The following is a 19,845-nucleotide window of genomic DNA, read 5'->3' as shown; positions in this document are numbered from 1 at the left end:
ATGCAGTTTATTTCAATAAGTAGCCTACACTTTATTGCTGATAGAAAATGTGTTTAATTGAAAAACCTTTTGAATAAAGATGATATATATATATTTTTTTTCAAATACCACTTGTCATGTCAGAATGAAATGAACTCACAGCCTCTTGGCTTTCACTATCTGTCTCTGCTCAACATGCAGCAGTAACAGGTCATCATCAATATCCATTTCAGGGCTCCAACACACAGTGTGTAGTGTCAAGTGCAGTGTCCCTGACATACTGTAGGTAGTTTAAATAAAGAACCTAACTTAGAATGAGCATGTGATTATTAAGTTGCTACTGTATGTCAAGATATCACAGATGTCTCTTGTACATAAATGAGGAGGAGGAAAGCGCGGTTCTAAACTGCATGCCCAAAATATGCCACCAGCAGCACAGCCACTGTGGGTGGTTCACCCCTCGTTTCCACTTGATGTTTCAGTGAGCCTAGAGCTTTTGTTTCCCCTGTCTCCTGATATCATTATATCACATTATTAATGCCGCTCCTGTTCCTGTAGAAGATGGTTGCATGCTTTCACTTCAAGCACGAGCTGATCTGTTTCCTCCTCAGAAAATCTCCTCTGTCTTGCCGAATCTGTCATTTTAATTACGAGCTACAGTAGGCACACCTACTGTAGCTCTTAAAGGGAATGGGAATACAGATTGTTTTAATTGATGTTAAGCCCAAAACACACAAATGACAATTCAGAGATAAAGTACAACCCCTTTGCGCATTACGCCTTAGTTTGCGCCCACAGTATCCGCCGTCTATCTAGCAAAATTTGAGTTGAACACACCCCCAAGGCATTTGCGCCATGCACTTTTTAGATCTAAATAGGGCCCTTGGAGTTTATAGAGAACTTTGTATCTGCAGTGATTCTCGCCAAAAACTAAGCTCTTCTCAATAAGAAATTGGTCATTTGTGTTTGATTGCAACTGCATAACAACACAGAGTGTTCTACAAAATCACAACTCATGTCAACCACACCATAGTCTGTCTTGCATCGTTGAATTCTTATGTGCATTTCATTTCGATGAATCTATCACTGAGTTGGTAGTGTTGGCAAAGGCTTAACGACAAACATACTGCCTGTGGAGGCTGAGATAGTCAGCTCTCTTGGGTATTTAATCCTTGTGTAATAAAAGCATGGTGCTGCTGGGTCACAGTGCCTGGCCTGTCCCTGTCCATCGGCGGGGATGCTGGACCATTCGACCATTTATCAACCGATGCATGCGACATGTGCTGTATTTGGTTTGTCCATTGTATCACCATGGGCAACCGTTTTCTTTTCTGTGTTCTTCAGGACAATCTTTGCAGCTTGCTTGGCTCAATAAGTGACAGCTTGTGTTTATGATAGGATATTGGCTATTTGATAGTTGTGAATTTTTAAACGATTTTTATCAGAGGGAGTTCTCTGCCTCCTTTGTGCTGAGAGTCTAGCTCCGCCCCTGCATGGCTCATGCCTGACTGTGCGCTCATTCGAAGTCTTCGCGTACTTGTCAGAGAGAACGGATGCATGGGCGTCTCAGTAAGTACGGTAGATTACATTACGTGAGCAGAGTTAAGATCTCTACTCACAGCTTTTTTTCCCCCCCTCAGCATTATCATTGATTTCTGGGCTCTGAATACAACTCCAGGCTCCTTCCCCCTGGCCCAGGGCTGCGGATCGACTCAGGTGGAAGTGTAATAGAGTATTGATCCATGCCCAGGCCTACGGACACTGAGGTAATGTGAATATCGTGGCTGCTGCCAGCGGAACCTAATAATTTATGCCATGCTGAGACCCTGACCACCGGCCCCACCACACATCCTTAGGCAAGTAGCTAGCTATACATCAAACAACTTATGAGTACGGCCTTCAATCATGGCATGTCAACATGCATGATGCACACTCGCACACATCCGCACGCAAGCACGCACGCACGCACGCACGCACGCACGCACGCACGCACGGATCTAGCCCAGAGGTCTTCAACGTTTTTCCCCCCTTAGGTGAGAGAGAGATGACGCAGGGACCACCCCACTACATATCCTATATTGAAATTGCCTAGAGGGTCAACACACGGCGAGTGGGCGGACGGTGGGTGGACGGTGAGTGGTGGACGTCACAAACGTAACATGCGGACCTGCGAGGCGCACCGTTGCTCCGATCCGCACCAAACGTGGCACCAACACTGGTCAGGGGTCTGCCATCAGAATACCCACACCAGGGGCCCCATGTGGACCTCATTTGTGCAACATAGGACTAGGTTTGAAGGCCGCGTAATCTAGTTGTATAAAATTGTGTTGCAGATTAAACTTTTCCATAGATTTAATAGATAGCTTCATAGACTTGTTTGACAGCACTGTCAATGTGTAGCGTTGAGTTGGATTCCTGTTAATATGTATTTTCAGACAGTTAACCACTTAAACCCTCAAAACTTTGAATACCTTGTACTTTGTCTGCTCTTTTTTCCCCTACACCAAACCTCTTTGCAGAAAATGGCCAACCTACAAGCTCGTAGATCATAGAGCTTGTAGATCGGCTATTTTCGGCAAAGATGTTCCCCAAAGAATGTTCCCCTCAGAATAGGGATGCTAGGGTTCAAGTGGTTAATGTAGGAAAAAAAAAAGATCCTATCACACACAGATTTGGTGGCCCCCCTGTAGTAACTCTGAGGACCCCCTAGAGGTCCCGGACCCCCTGTTGAAGACCCCTGATCTAGCCTGTTGTTCAGCAAAGCCAACCCCAATGAACAGATAAATGGCCCGCACATTTTATAACTTCACATCCATCGTCAGACAGGATATAAATAAACCCCAACTAATCAGAAGAGGAGATGGATGCAAGAGAGAGAGAGAGGGTCAGAGTGGTAAAGAATGATAGCAAGAGGGAGAGAGAGAGAGAGAGAGAGAGAGAGAGAGAGAGAGAGAGAGAGAGAGAGAGAGAGAGAGAGAGAGAGAGAGAGAGATTTTATTTGAGCTAGTTGCTATTCATACCCCATGCTCTGCCATTACATTTACAATACACATGTCAGGCATTTAGTAGCTGAGTGGCAGTATGTGAGAGGGTAAAGATTCAAGGACATGTTGCACAAATTGGTCGTTAAAGGGATCAGACCTGTGACCTGGTTTGGTTAACCCATTAAGACCTGAGGCCGATTCTATACAAATGCCTTCTAAATAAGTAGTTCTATATTCCAAAATGATATGTATTTGACCGCGGACCCACATCTGAAAATATTTTGTGCCAGAGATCCCAGAAGAGAAGAGTTGGGTAAAAAAAATCTTCTAAATTATTCAAAAAATACAAGAACACTTTCAAGATTTTTCAAAAATGGAAAAATAAATAGCAGTACAAGCTTGCAGCGCGGCACAAAGTCACACTCTGTGAGCTTGTATATCTGCTATTTTTGAGAACCACTGTTCTAAACCACTGTTCTAAATCCTAAGAGTTTTCTGAAAAACTTATGTTGCTATGTATATATGCTAAAATCTAAGTAACCACTCGGTCAGCCTTGAGATAAGCTGTATTGTACATGTGACTAATTAACACCATTGTGTACACCAATGGTTCTCAAAGTGGAGTGCGGGGACGCCCAGGGGTCCTTGAGGTAGTTCATGGGAATAGGCTATAGCATCAAAATAAGTTTAACCACTGTAACACTCCTCTAAAGGGGGGGCGTATGCTACCATCTTTGGTGATCTCCCTCTCACCGCGGTGATTTGAAAACTACAACATGACGTCACTGAGCCACGGCAGGTGGTGATGAGGTGCTCACGAAGTCAATACAGGATCAAAGATGAAGAGGGGTCCCATCAAATGGGCAAACTTCAAGCACACTCAAGCAAGGACTTAATTGAAAAGCCTATAATTAGACGACAGGGCTACATATTAAAAACAATAAAATGCCTATAAGACGCCGACCGGTTTCGACAACATGTCTTCCTCAGGGCGTGGCTATAGAGGCTACACATTTAAACACATAACCCTATCGTCCCTTTCTCTGCATTTCATAATTGTCAAACATTTGGCAAAAATAGTCAATCTACAAACAGTATGATAACAGATGGAAGCTGTTTTCCAACTGGTGTGAGGATCGGAGTGAAGACCCAGTGCGTTGCTCTGTGCCTACTATTCTGGAGTTCCTGCAGGCTCTCCTACCTAGACAAGGGCCTATATCTTCTACTCTTCACAAAAACTTTTCAGATGGGGGTCCGCAGCCTAATACATACATCAATTTGGGGGTCCTTGACATGAAAACGTTTGAGAACCACTGGTGTACACACTAGTACTGTACGACACCATCTATCTATCTTGCATCCATAAAAAAAGACACATTTAACCACTCAACCACATGAACTCTATTATCCCTTTTCTCTGCATGTCATAATAGGCGAACATTAGGCAAAAATAGTCAATCTACAAACAAACATTGATTGAACATTTTTGGCAAAGAGATTTGATGTAGAGAGAAAAAAGGAGGGGGACAAATATTGAGCCCTGGGGGACCCCAGTCACTGAAGTATATATAGGGTTTAAGTGGTTAAGCTAGGACAGCACCAGGCCCGTCCACCACATACTGGGCTGGAGAGGAGGTTTAATGCAGGCTCATATCATATCTCTGATGCTGTGCCAGCTACAAAAGACACAAAACTACAAAGCAACGCAGCATTATCTGTCATTGAGTCACTGTTGAATTGTTGATCAACACGGCTGTTGACGCCGCCAAGCATGCGTCGGTCGGACGAGCGAGAAAAATATAAAGGAAAATAAAGCCTGGGGTTAAAAAGAACACGGAACTAGCAGATGGAAATAATTAGTTTTTTCTACCATTACAAGCAGGAATTGTGTGGAGGGTGAAGGTGAGTGGAAATGGTTAAACAACACTTGGTGGTTTTGTAGCTTTATGCTGTAGCTGAAGTTGAAGCCAGCTCAACTTGGCTTTGTAGATTTTGTAGCAGCTACAAACGTCAGACGTCGCTTTGTATCTTCACGTCGCTGGCTTCCATGGTTCCATTGAAAATCAATGGCAGCCTGAAGCTTTGTATCTGCCGGTGTGAACACAGCACGAAGAACCACAGAATCACACTGCATATAAAACCAGAGGCCGTTATTGAGTGATGTCAGGTCTGTCTATGTGTGATGAGAGAAGACTGTCACCTCACCTCGTGTTCTGTCAAGGTCTTTCCATGACTCGTGATTCACTGTGATATTTATGTGCAAACTGCATCACCATTAATGTACAGAAACGACATACAGTAATAGCCAAGTACCGTACAGCACAAGCTTTACCAGTGATTAACGGTACAAAATGCAAGTCCATTTTCCAACACACTATTCATTGTTATTATTAATGTTGTTGACATTCTATCTATCCATCTACAGTATCTATGAATGACATATTCATCATATTCATATCCTTAGCATAGTTCCCATATTCTTTCTCCGGTTTGAATGTGGGTTCATGTGCACGGTTGCAGGCGGTTGCGCAGAAAAGTGCAGGTGGGTGAAGATGTGAGGTCAGGTGACATCATAGCCGACCTATGTGTCACTATATCAGGGCATTTTCGAGGCATTTTTCACCCATACAAGAGCTTTGCACCTGTGCAGTCTGAAATGGAACACACCACAGAGAAGGCTATTTTGGGGGGGCTTTCAAAATACTTAATTAATATGTGCTTTCAAACTAATTAATGTGTTCTCAGACTGTCCAGTAGTAGACAGCCAAATCAGTGGTGCTTCATCAAATGTCTCCCTCGGCACAATTTAGGCGAGCAGAAAGCGTTGTTTTGTACACAGCATTTAATGCCCAGAGACTGCATGTCTTAGCTTTTCAAACTGGATCAAAATAGCCTAATTAGTGTTGTGCTGGAGACTTGTGGTGAGAGGATGGTGAGGTCTCTCCAGAGCGTGGGTGGAAGGATTTACAAGAGCAAGAGATGAGAAAGCAGAGGTGAAAAATTTAAGATGGGAAAGAAAAGATGAGAACGCAGAGTGTAACTCAGAAAATGTCAGAGTTAAATGAACACTGAGGACTTTACTTTGAACACTTGTTGACAATAACCTAGATTTTTTTAATTAAATAAAGCAATAAAACAAAGCTGACCACAGTCATAGATTTATATGTAATTACATAATAAAAAATGGTGGATGGATATACTGTAGTATACATTCAAAATACAGTACATGCATTTAAAATACATTCACCATGAATGATTTGCTTTATTACCCAAACATAATATTAATCACTTAAACCCTATACTTTGTTGACCGGAGTCCCACAAAGGTCTATACTAGGCCCCCTCCTTTTTTCCCCTCAATACTTTGCCAAAACACAACACATTGCGTTGCGATACGTTGTGAGCTTGTAAGCGGCTATTTTCACTGAATGTTCACCCCTGAATACGCTAGGGTCCACGCTAGTCGCTAGGTTAACCCTCTCTAAGTACTGCAGTTTAATATGCGGAGACTTAATACAGACAGGACAACTTCTGATATTTAAATACTGGTCCATATCTAAACATCAATATCAGTTTGTATGTATCAAATATCAAAGTTTCATATACTTAGCATAGTTCCCATCTCTGGGGGTTACAGGTGGTCCCCAGCTAAAGTAGTTAATATAGCATAACCACTTTATCCATGTATACGTTGGCTATTTAAAAATAGCAGATGTACAAGCTCACAGCGTGTCACTGGGAGCTTGTACAAATATAACATTTTGAATCTTTTTTTTATTTAATTTTTTATTTGGGGGTCCTTGACACGGAAAAGTTTGAGAACCCTAGTGGTAGCAGAATGGAACTGCACAGTGATGACATGACGAGTGGAGGAAGCTGCAGCTGCTGTATACTGTATTGCCAGTACTTTGAGAGCAATATTGGCCTATAAATGAACATTGTAAATGTCATTTATATTTCAAATAGAACAGATATATTTGCAATGCTCTGGAAGCCTCTCTACTGTAAAAATGTTAAATTAAATGTATATTGATGATCTAAACATCCTTGTATTTGTTTATAGGGAGTTTAGGTGAGTTTACCAAGGTGGACTGCTTCCACTCCTGACAACACAACACTGCTCAACTGAATGTTGGGGGCGGGGCAGCTTTAGTTGCTCAAACACATTTTTTCCAATGTTTTTAAAACATATTGTTTCATGTGAATGCCAAATTATAACATATACAGTAAGTACTGCCCCCACCCTTTTTTCATTTCACAGTATTTGAATAGCAAGCAGCATTTAACCCGAGCATCCATATTCTAGGGGAACATTAGCCGATCTACAAGCTCACAACGCATCAGGCTGTGATACATTGTGAGCTTGTAGGATCGGCTATTTTTAGCAAAACTTTTTAGTAGAGAAAGAAACGGTTAAAAATGTCTGTTGAACTGCCTTTAACCTAATCATTATGCTGACCCTCCCCGTATGGCTCTCGCTGCCTCCCACTTCTTTATACCAGTGGTTCTCAAACGTTTTCATGTCAAGCACCCCCAAATTGATACGTATTTGGCTGCACAAAAGATTTATTGTGTTAAAGTAACTGATTTTGATACTATTTTTAACCAATTTAGCTGGGGACCCCCTGGAAGCACCTCCAGGAACCCTGCGGGTCCCCCGGACCCGACTTTGAAAACCAGTGCTTTTATGCCTCTCTCTGCTGAGCAATCCCACGCTTCGCTTAACGGGCTGCCTGACGTTGCCACGGAGACCGAAACATACAATCTGCGTGACCCAGTTTCCATGGCGATAAACGCTCGCTGTCTGTGCGGTGTCATGCATCCGGAAGAAGAAGAATATTCTAAAGCAGGACCACTGGCGTCTGCTGAGTGGAAGGATGCTGCTGCTGGTGATGCTGCGTGCATGCGAGCATATGTGCGTGCGCGTGTGCGTGTGCGTGTGCGTGTGCGTGTGCGTGTGCGTGTGCGTGTGCGTGTGCGTGTGCGTGTGCGTGTGCGTGTGCGTGTGCGCGAAAGGACGGATTAGCCATTGGGCCAGTGGGGCCGCGGTCCAGGGCCCTTGACTCTCAGGGGAACTAAAGGATGAGCGGGGGTTAATCCGTCCCTGTGTGTGCATGCATATGTGCAGCATGTCAAGGACCCCCAAGGACCTGTCAAGGACCCCCAAATTAATATGTATTTGGCAACGGAACTCCATCTGAAGAGATATTGTGTTGTTGACCCCCATGACAACATAACAAGATTTGTTTCAAGGGTTTCAAAGGTTTTCCAAATTTTTCGCGAGATTGGCTATTTTCGAATAGCTGAAGTATACAATATGGCAGTGGTCCGCATAATAAGGGTCCATCTGGTTCCATTTGTACACTCTCAGAGTTACTGTATGGGGGTCCTTGAAATGAAAAAGTTTGCGAACCACTGCAATAGGGTTTAAGTGGTTAAATTGAATGTTGATGCTATATATTAACTAATTTTGCTGAGGGCCCCCGGGAAGTTGTGTCTCTCTACTCTTACCTGTATCTGTGATGTGTTTCCTACTGCAGTGTTACTATGACAACTGAATTTCCCTTGCAGGATCAATAAAAGCACTGGTTCCGACAAAGTGGGGTCCGGGGACCACCAGGGGTCCTTGTGGGGGTTCCAGGGGGTCCCCAGTCGAATTTGTTAATATAGCATCAAAATCAGTTTAACCAACTTAACCCCTATATACATCGGCTATTTGAAAATAGCCGATCTAAAATGTTGTGAACTTGTAGAGCTGCTCTTTTCAACAAATCTTAAAAAAGTTGAAACTAAATTGGAATAATTTTGAAAAAAAATTAACACCACAAATATTGCATAGGGTTCCCTGGCACAAAATATATTCAGATTGGGGTACGCAGGAAAATACATATTCATGTGGGGGTTAGAGAGCTGGGACTACAGTTATGCACAGAGCCTATACAGGTCTGTGTATCTATCTGACTATTTTGTCGGGTGGTTGGCTTGCCGGAGGCTACCACTCACCCGCGGTCTCTTCCACACCACGCGTCCGATCCTGTTGCCATGGATGAAGAGGGAGTCGTCCGTGGCGGGGAAGCGGGGGTCCTCGAACAGCAGGCCGCTCTGCAAGCACTGCCTCTTCAGGGTGGAGTACTGCTGCCCCTCGAAGGTCTTTATTGAAGTAAACATGCTGCAGCCCTGAAGGGAGCACCAATAAGCAAAATATATAATGTACTATGGCCAAAATAGGCCAGATTTAATAACTTTATACTTTAAGAATGAATTAAAAATAGCGGAAATAGCCAATCTACAAGCTCACAATGTGGGCTTGTATATCTGCTATTTCCGCTGCTTTGAAAAATGTTGAAAAGGTTATTTTTTCAACATTGAAACGATTATGACGATTATGCAAAATAATTGAATGATTATCTCAAATAATTGCGATTAGGCGATTATGTAATAATTGTGACAGGCCTAACAACAACAATACTATGCAAGAAAATAATAGAGGTAATACTGGATTAGAAATTAAATTAAAAAAGAGAAGGAAAACATAAGAAGTTATTCTCACAGGTGCACACACCAGCAACATGTGCACACACGCACACGCCCCCACACACACACACACACACACACACACACACACACACACACACACACACACACACACACACACACACACACACACACACACACACACACACACACACACACAAACACACACACACAGATTTGAGAAACTAATTTTGTCTCCTACCAGTTCACACTAGTTTTCTCTCTCTCTCTCTCTCTCTCTCTCTCTCACACACACACACACACACACACACACACACACACACACACACACACACACACACACACACACACACACACACACACACACACACACACACACACACACACTTATACTATGAGCCTTTAACAACCTTCGCAAAATGGAAATGAGAGGTTCCACAGTTCCTTCCTGCAGTGGATACAACCTGGATGTCAATGGATCAAAATTATTCGCCTGTCAATGTACCCCTGAGGCCTAATTAACACCACTGCATTGAACACAGTGGTGCACATTGATCTGCACACAGAAGGATGAGCTAGGCAAGAGGAAAAAATGAGGCTGGCGAACTCCATCGCTAAACCAATATCTCCAGAATGTGATAGGGTGAGCAAGTGTGTGTTGTGCACGTGGATACGTGCATGCGTGCGTGCGTGTGTGCGTGCGTGCAGGGAATCTCTATTCCCTACAGGGGAATAGAAATGAAATCCATGGAGATCAATGACAGCCTCTTGTCTTCAAGGTTAATGTGACAGCTGGCTATTTGTTTGACCACATCTCTTTTTATTCCATAGGTGCAATCTCATTTCTGTCTACTGGATTGTTACATTTGCTAATTCATCAGTCGGTCTGAGTGAATAAAATGTACCAGCCGACGTATAGTAGGCTATTTAACATGCAGTACTAGTTTAGTTTAGTAACATACTAGTATTCACAATAATTACGAGTAATAGGCTCTATGCACAGCAGTCATATTGGAAATAAATTGGGCCTCTTCCTTACATCCTTCACAGGTCTTACCAATTACAGCCTACTAATCAAGGCTCTGTTCCATTCAAGCAGAGTCAGGGTGCTGATATTGTGCATGTTTGCTCACTGGAAACTCTGCTAGACCAGTGGGTCTCAAAGTGTGGTCCAGGGACCCTCGTGGTTCCTTGAGAGGGTTCCAGATGACCCCTTACAGGTTTGTAACTCTGAGAGTGAACATATAGAACCCTTACGGGTCCATTTTGTACATTTTTTTCTTTCACTTTTTTACATTTCTTTCCAATATGGCTGCTGTGCATAGAGCCTATTACAGTTCTAGCATACGTACTGTAGCTCCAGTCTATCAGTTGTTTTAGCCAGTATATCACATTATTAGGACACAGCGCTTGGCATATAAAAATGTTATAATTGCTGGAAACCTTGTATGTCCAAAACCGTTCCTGTTTTATTATTATTTTAACAAAATTTAAAAGGTTGTGTAGATGCTGTGCTATTTTCACTGCTTTTGTGTGACACTCTTGTATGAAGTAGGGTATTAATTTACAAAATAAAGTTGAAATATGGAGATTCTGCCCGACAGCAAGAGAGAGAGAGAGAGAGAGAGAGAGAGAGAGAGAGAGAGAGAGAGAGCAGAGATGCTAGCAGCAGATCTCTTGAGCTTTGTCAAATCTTGTCTCAACTGCCTGGATTAATCTGCCTCTGACGTTGAGACGTTAAAGTTTGACAGCTACACAATCCCGAGTGTCAATTCAACTATTTGGTTCAATTTGTACACTCTGTCGGAGTTAAATTAGCACTGAGGATTTTACTATGTACGGGAATACACAACCACAGACATATCGCCCAGTGCGGGAGGAGGACCACAGGCACGCTTTCCACACAGGCAGCTTTCATTCTTGATCTCCAAGACTGAATATTTACGTGACATAAACCACTTGCAATATCCCCATGGCCCACCAGTGGGCCCCAAGCTCACAGGTTGAGAACCACTGGTATAGATGACAAAAAGTTTAAGAAGAACTGTTTTGTTTCCCCAGTGGTAACGACTGCAGACTAAAAGGAAATCCAAGGCACTGAAAATATGATTTTATCTAGAGCAAGGCAACGATGAATGACTGAATGAGATGTTTGTCAATGGATTACACTGTAAGGACAATATGCAATTATTTCTTGCATGCCATTATAGTTTATATAATACGACCCATTATCAAGTACATATAGCAATACCAAATGAAGCAACTCCAATTAGATCTATGAAAGTCAGAGTCATTGTCTCCGCCAGGCCGAAAGGCATGGCGAGAGAGTATGTTTTACCCTCGTCCGTCCGTCCGTCCGTGTGTCCGTCCGTGTGTCCGTCCGTCCGTCCTGTCTGTGTGTTACCACCTAATCTCCGGCACCGTTGGCCCGGTCGCTGCGAAACTGTGCACACACACTCCCTGGATGCCAATTCAGAACCTCTGCCTCAAATTTTTCACATGGGCCTATTATAGCGCCACCTGGAGGCCGATTTGTGCAAAAATCATTTTTTAATATTACTCCTACAGATTTTATCCAAACGTCATGCAAATCGGTACACAGTATCTCTATAGTCATGTGATCAACACGGATCTGTCCGATATCCCATATTCCATCCTCATTGGCTAAGGTTGGCTTCCAAAATGTGCAGGATTGGTCCGTTTTGAACAAAATGCCTCAAATCATGAACGCAGCTTGCGATTTCCGTGAAATTTCACAAACACATTCCCACTAGGCGGAGGAAGAAATGCCACTTGACATTTTTCAAATCAGCCTCATGGTGGCGCTATAAAGGCTGATTTGTGTTTTTAACTATAACTGCACCGATCTGTGTGAAACTTTGCACGCACACTCCCTAGAAGCCAAGGAAAAACATATGCCCTGCATTTTTCACATTTGCCTTATATAGCGCCACCAGGAGGCCGACTTACGTAAAACACATTTTTGGATATTAAGCCTTCAGATTTTATCCAAATTCCGCACAAATCGGTACACATGATCTCTATAGTCATGTGATCAAGATGGAACTGTATGATTTTTCATATTTCATCCTGATTGGCTAACATTGACATCTAAAGTTTGCAGAAGTGGCCCGTTTTCAACAAAATGCCACAAATCATGAACGCAGCGTCCGATAGAGGTGACACTTTGCACGCACATTCGCACTATGTTGAAGAACAAATACCACCCTTTAACATTGCCCTATTATAGCGCCACCAGGAGGCCGATTTTTTCAACACTTTTCTTTTTTGTATTACTCCTACAAATGTTGTCCAATCATCATGCTAATCGGTACCCATTATCTCTATAGTCAAGTGATCAAGATGGTTCCGTCCGATGTTTCATATTCCATCCTGATTGGCAAATTCCAAACATTGTTGGCCCACAATAACTGACCTGGCGGAGACCTGTGCTCCGAGGAGCACTTTTTCTAGTTTATTATTAGACCTGATTGATCTGTTCATCTCAAAATGTAGTGAAAATTAGTTGAACAGAAATTGGAGAGATGCCCAGTTAAAGGATAATAATGCAAACTCTTCATGTATTTCGATTTTCATTTTCCCGATGGTGTAAACAAGGAGGGGACAAATAAATAATTAATTAATACGTTCAGAAGTAAGGAAATCACATCCATCAACTTCACATTCTTGAGTGTAATAGACACGAACAGAACAAGGATATTTGTTGCCAGGGTTTTTCCTGCGTAGAGGATTTTTTTCCTGGCACTCAAACAGGTTTTATGCCCTCAAAGGAAAATTACCAAAATTCACCAAAATTATTTGGTGAATTTGGTGAAGAATTGAGAATAAAAGTATCATTGTTATTGGCTTATCAACAAACAAACAACGGGAAAATACATATCTGTCAAATAAGGTAACACAGGCTCATTGCCTTTTATTTGTTGCGCATAGTCACGACACGGGCCGATCGATCATGCTTACTGCCGTGCGTTTAACATTCTGTGTCAAGAAAAGCCCTGGTTAGGCAATAAAGTAGCATCTCTATCTCTATCTCTATATTAATACAAACGCCTAGTGGTAGGACTTCCGCATTATCTGCAGAGGGGCAGCGTTTGGCTGTTATCGTTTCCTGTTTCCGTCGTATTCTTTGTGTGATTCTTTGTCTCTATTACGTTATGTTCCAGCAGACAACGAGTCCAATTTCCTACACATTTGGCCTAAAAATCCCTCATGCCTAGTTGGATAGTGTACTTATAATTGTTCAGTATTCATTTGTATTCGTTATTGTCTCCGCCAGGCCGAAAGGCATGGCCGAGACCATGTTTTGCACCCTGTCCGTCCGTCCGTCCGTCCGTCCGTCCGTCCGTCCGTCCGTCCGTCCGTCCGTCCGTCCGTCCGTCCGTCTGTCTGCGAGCAGCTAAGCACTGTTGGCCCGGTCGCTGCGAAACTATGCACACACACTCCCTGGATGCCAAACCCCAACCTCTGGGCCGAATTTTTCAGATTGGCCTGTTATAGCGCCACCAGGAGTACGGTACACAGTATCTCTATAGTCAAGTGATCAACACGGATCTGTCCAATTTTCCACATTCTATCCTGATTGGCTAACATTGGCTTCCAGAGTTTGCAAGATTGGTTCGTTTTGAACAAAATGCCTCAAATCATGAACACAGCATGCGATTTCCGTGAAATTGCGCACGCACATTCCCACTAGGCCGAGGAAGAAATGCCACTTGAACATTTTCAAATCAGCCTCAGCGCTATAACAGGCCGATTCGCGTTTTTACCTATAACTGCACTGATATTGCACGCACACTCCCTAGAGGCCAAGGAAAAACCTTTGCCCTGCATTTTTCACATCTGCCTTTTAGAGCGCCACCAGGAGGCTGACTTTTGTCAAACTAATGTTTGCTAGTACACCTTCAGATTCTGTCCAAAAATCACGCAAATCGGTACACAGTATCTCTATAGTCATGTGATCACGACGGATGTGTCTGATATTTAATATTCCATCCTAATTGGCTAACATTGGCTTCCAAAGGTTGCAGGATAGGTCCGTTATCATGAACGCAGCGTGCGATTTCCGTGAAATTTTGCATGCACTTTCTCACTGGGCCAGGGAGCAAATGCCACCCTTAACACATTGGCCTGTTATAGCGCCACCAGCAGGTCTAATTTAGCTAAACACATTTTTGGAACAAAATGCCTCAAATCATGAATGCAGTGTCCGATTGCCGTAAAAGGCAGAAGAAGAAATGGCACCCTTTTCACATTGGCCTATTATAGTGCCACCAGGAGGCCATAATAACCAACCTGACCTGGCGGAGACCTGTGCTCCGAGGAGCACTTTTTCTAGTTTGGTCCATATTTTGCCTCAGTAGCAAACTATTCTATCCTTCTTCTTCATGTACTTTCCGCCACACTGGATGACTTACGGCACTTTGCTGCCTCCCACAGGTCGGGAGTATAACGCAGTTGATTGAAATTGCGCATGCATCAAGTTACGGCTGCTGACTGCCCACCATGGCCACTGCCACACGCTGCAAACTTATAAAGGACTTTCATTTATGGCCCGTGTCCACACACACTGGCCCTCATTTATCAACGGAGCCTAAAAAACTGCTTATTTTTGGCCTTAAATTCAGCCGTAAGCCAAAGTCCAAGTGACATTTATCAAGCAATCCTATACAGCCAATCCTAGCGTACATTTGGTCGGAGCTTTGATAAATCTGACGGCTGAAACCGAGCGCCATTTAAATAACACGCCCTTAAATATTATCGAAACGCCCCGATTTTACAACACGAAGAACCGGAATACGACCAAAAAATTGCATGGAGAAGAGTTTCCCCGGCCCGCCTCACTGCCTTTCAAGTCACACACACGCACACGCACACACACACACACACACACGCACGCACACACTTACCTACTTGCAAACCGAACTGTGTCTTTCGTGTATTCCGTAACGGTACAATCTTTGTCAAGTAGGCTAGTAGCCTACATGAATGATTATGAAATCTCATCGCCATCAATGGAATACATTTGTATTTTAAATTATTTAACCCATACCGATCAGAGTTGCACTAAAATAAAGCAGTCATTCCGTGAGACTCGGGCGGGCTGCAGAGTCCCGTGCTGCCACATTAATGAGAGATTGCCTGTTTTGGAGTGTCGGTTTATATCCTCAACCCTGGTTCCATAGGATACGCTATTGTATATAGGTTTGGGAGACCTCACTGTCCGTGAAAATATTACAGTGGCGCGGCCACGCCAGTCTCGACTCCTGAAAATGCTCTCGCATAAGCGCTCGTATATTTTGAAAATAGCCAATGCAGCCGCAGATCTGCAATCTTATCTGAATGACTGTTAAAGCAGTTTGTTTAAATTAGTTTATAAAATGTTATATTTTCACAGGGATTATTTATTAGTGTTAGATATACATTTTGGAGTGGATACATATGTTCAGATGCCTGTCAGACGGTCAGACAATGCTGCTCCGCAGGTGAAGGATGGAACAAACGGGTGTAGCCAAACAACTGCCTCCGACATGACGTGAGATTTGAGCGGGCCATACGCTAAAATCAAAGTCAGGTTATATTGATAAATGCCGTAAGTTGCGGTGATCTCGTCTTACGTCTACACCGCGTTGATAAATGAGGGCCACTGCGTTATTGTGAGCAGGAGGGCGCTTTGGAAAAGTCTGCAAATATTTTGACTCTGCGCACTCTGCGCCCATCTGTCTAGCCACTGTTGTGTGTTGTTGCATCGCGTTTGTCATTAAATATGTAGCCATGGGGAATAATACTACCGATACCGATATTGTAGGCTACTAGTTAGACTACATTTGCATATGCATTTGATATTTGATCATATCGTTGCTGTCGGGCAGAAACCTCTTTTCTCCATATTTAAACCTTTGGGTTTTTTTCGTATGATCTACTTGATCATACTACAGCGTCACACAAAAGCATCAAAAGTAAGTGCAAAGCAATGCATTTCGAGCATGTCAATCTGCTACTTTTGCTATTTTTGAATTTGAATCCTGAAAAGTAACAGTTTCCACCCGACAGAGATGATATACAACAGGCCAACTCTTCCCATAGCAGGAGCCCCTCAGTCTTTGATGTTGAGTACTACAACATCACAGTAGTGCAGAGAATATCAAACAACAAAGAAGACGCTTATAACCTTATAGCTACACAGCAGCTGGAACCAATTCAAGTGAGAAGTGAATGTAGTCATGCTCTAATGCACAATACGATTCTCAGTGATAATCTAACTCTGAGTGTAAAAATGCACCCATTTGAGCCCGAAAGAAAAAAAGAAAAAAAGAAAAAAGAAAGAAAGAAAGAAGTGAATCTACTCTTTACTTAAAATACCTCTTAAAATATCAAAAACTCAATCATTCAAACCCATTCACCTTCATAATGGATGGAAACACAGAAGCCTAACTTATATCTCATCATAAGACGCTGCCATGCCCCAAAAATAGCTGATCTACAAGCACACAACGCGTCCCGGAAATCGGCCATTTTTTGGTGTGCAACACTGCCGTAGCATAAATTAGGCAAAACAAGGCTGCAACAACTGGGCCAGTTTTTTTGCCACTGCCACAGGCTTAATTAAAGAAACTATCCAGAAACTTAACATTTTGAGAGATAGCTGGGAAACTGTTGCATAAGTGCCAGAATAAATGCCTGGAGAAGCGAAGGGGTCACAGTTGGAAGCTAAATGTAACAGATGGTGTGGTGTCTTGGCTCGTGATTGCAATGGGAAAACCATGCTGTCATGCGCATTCGGCAGTGGGCCTGTACCAGCGATGGAAGAAGTACTCACATGTTTTACTTAAGTAAAAGTATCAATACTGCAATGTAGAAATACTCTGTTACAAGTAAAAGTCCGGAATTCAAAATGTACTTGCGTAAAAGTACAAAAGTATTGGTATCAAAATGCACTTAAAGTACAAAGTACTAATTATGCAGAACGTCATATTTCACAAGTTTTCAAATGTATAAAATGTATAAAAATAGCAGATCTACAAGCTCACAATGCGTCGCATCACGACTCATTGTGAGCTTGTAGATCGGCTATTTTCAAATGGCCGAAATGTACATAGGGCTGAAGTGGTTAATGTATGTTTTGTAATAATAATCAAAATCTACAAAGTAACTAGTAAAGTACAATATTTGCCTCTGAGATGTAGTGGAGTAGAAGTAAAAGTACTGAAAACTGGAAATACTCCAGTAAGGTAAAAAATAATACCTCAAAAGTACAATACTTGAGTAAATATATTAAGTTACTTTACACCACTGGCCTGTACCAGCGAGGTAAAGTAATGCCATATCTCTTTCATTTGTGTTGTTTTGATCTGTATTCATAGCACTTTGGTTGACATCAGTCATTTTAAATGTGCTCTATAAATAAACTTTGAGTTGATTTGAGTTGCGTTGAACAACACTGTATCTGTTTGTAGTGACAGTCATCAACAACCATGCATTCAGGCTTGTTTTGCTTGTTTCAGGTTCCTCTTGAGTCCTCTCTTAAACTTCAATTTAATATCCATTCATTTGTTAATTCTCAAATACCACATGTGTCTTAGAAACGTATGGGATGCCTCAGGCATACACAAGTACATATTATGTATGTTATGTTCTAAAGAAAGGATGGAAAGTACTGGCGAGCTAGCCAGATGTATGGAGGATTGAGATGACTGGAAGTGCCGCTGGAGGCCTCATCAAAGGACAACCTAGAGAGATGTTTAGTTACATCTCTTAGTTGGTACTGACTTGGACTATTTAGACCTGGACCAACTATACGTTGTCATTGTTATACCTTTCAAGCCGGAAACACCTCTGTGTATAGTTGTTGCTATATACAGTATATAGCAACATTAATGAATTAATTACGTTTTTCAAAAAACTTTTTAGAATCGGCCTCAGGTCTAAATGGGTTGGGTATTCTTTTTTTTTACTGGGTATTCATAAACATTTCATGTTTGCTGTGTGAACATTTCTGTGAAAAATAACTAAGCTCTTATTATGTAAATTTGATAGCCAATATCAACTGACTCCATTTTCAATTTGCAAAGAGATTGAAACAACAAACAGACATAGATCAGTGTGTGTGTGTGTGTGTGTGTGTGTGTGTGTGTGTGTGTGTGTGTGTGTGTGTGTGTGTGTGTGTGTATGTGTGTTTGCACATGCACAGTAGGTGTGCACGAGTGCATTTACATGCATGGATAACTGTACTTTTGTAGAGCGTATATAAGCCTGCAAAAAACAATAACTAGAAAAAAGCATTTGGCACCTTCCTACGCTACGTGAAACGCCCCCGTATCCTAGAGTTCTCAAATTCTACCCGAACCCGACCCGACCCGACCCGACCCGACGTTTTCGGGCCGAGCCGGGCCTCAAAAGTATGCTAATTGGTCGGGCCGAGCCGAGCCTCGGGCTCCATGAAAAAAAAAAATATTTAATTTTTTTTATAATATATTTTTTAATTCTGTTCTGTCTGAATGTGTATTTATCTATTATGAAGATGGCGCTGACGGCGCTGACTTACTGGCGTTAACTTACACTGTGCTGCTCACGCTCATGGCTCAGGCAGCAGAGCGAGAGAGAGTAAAAAAAAAGCGATTCAGGGCGAGCGTTCCGGTGGTAAACAGAACACTCGCCACAAAACACACTCGCCCCCATTCATTTCGTGGACAGAGGCCGCCGGATTAGACCCGGGGCGAGTGTGTCTTGGGCGTTCTTGTAATCCATTTCCGCATATTATGTAGCCATGGTTCACGTTCATGTTTCAGGGCTACCGCATGATGCATCCATATCATTTTTAATACAAAAACCCACGTCAATTTCGGTCTACAGTACACCAGCCTTCAACAATAGTGTACATTCAGTGGTCAGGTTCGTTCAGAAATCAATGGACCCTTCTCCCTGTCACGACCGTCATGGATGAACTTCAACCTGGTGTTTGCACTTTCTCCATTTATGGCCCGTACATCTACATGAACATTCATATTTCAAATATAAAGTGCTTATCCCATGGCCACGGATGTTACATTTATGTACGGGGCGGGCTCTCAGAAGTACCCGTATCATCCGTATTGTTCAATAAAAAGCATTTTAATCTGATCGGTGGCCATTTTCTCCATGCGCTTTCAACAAAGCCACCCTATCGGTTTGTAGGTGTATTGCACTCTGATACATTATGAGAAAATGGCCACTGATCGGATTAAAATACTTTTTATTGAACAATACAGAATATACGGGTACTTTTGAGAGTCCCGTGCATAATTTCAACATCCGTGGCCATGGGGTAAGCACTTTATATTTGAAATCTGAACGTTTATATAGATGTACGGACTGTAAATGGAGAAAGTGC

General features: G+C 42.6%; 1 protein-coding gene across 1 annotated transcript in view; it reads right to left on the bottom strand.

The window, feature by feature from the left end:
- Window positions 1-9,131, bottom strand: part of capn5b (calpain 5b) — a gene marked incomplete at both ends in the record, with an annotated part of 44,855 nt that extends 35,724 nt beyond the window's left edge. The window contains one exon of the mRNA XM_080434768.1: window positions 8,967-9,131. Coding sequence (XP_080290894.1) covers window positions 8,967-9,131 — 165 coding nt within the window. The remainder of the gene's footprint in view (window positions 1-8,966) is intronic.
- Window positions 9,132-19,845: the final 10,714 nt, after the last annotated feature.

This window comes from Gymnoscopelus braueri (genome assembly GCF_963280865.1).
Source record: "Gymnoscopelus braueri genome assembly, chromosome: 8".
Lineage (NCBI taxonomy): Eukaryota > Metazoa > Chordata > Actinopteri > Myctophiformes > Myctophidae > Gymnoscopelus > Gymnoscopelus braueri.
This window is presented reverse-complemented; position numbering and strand designations above follow the sequence as displayed.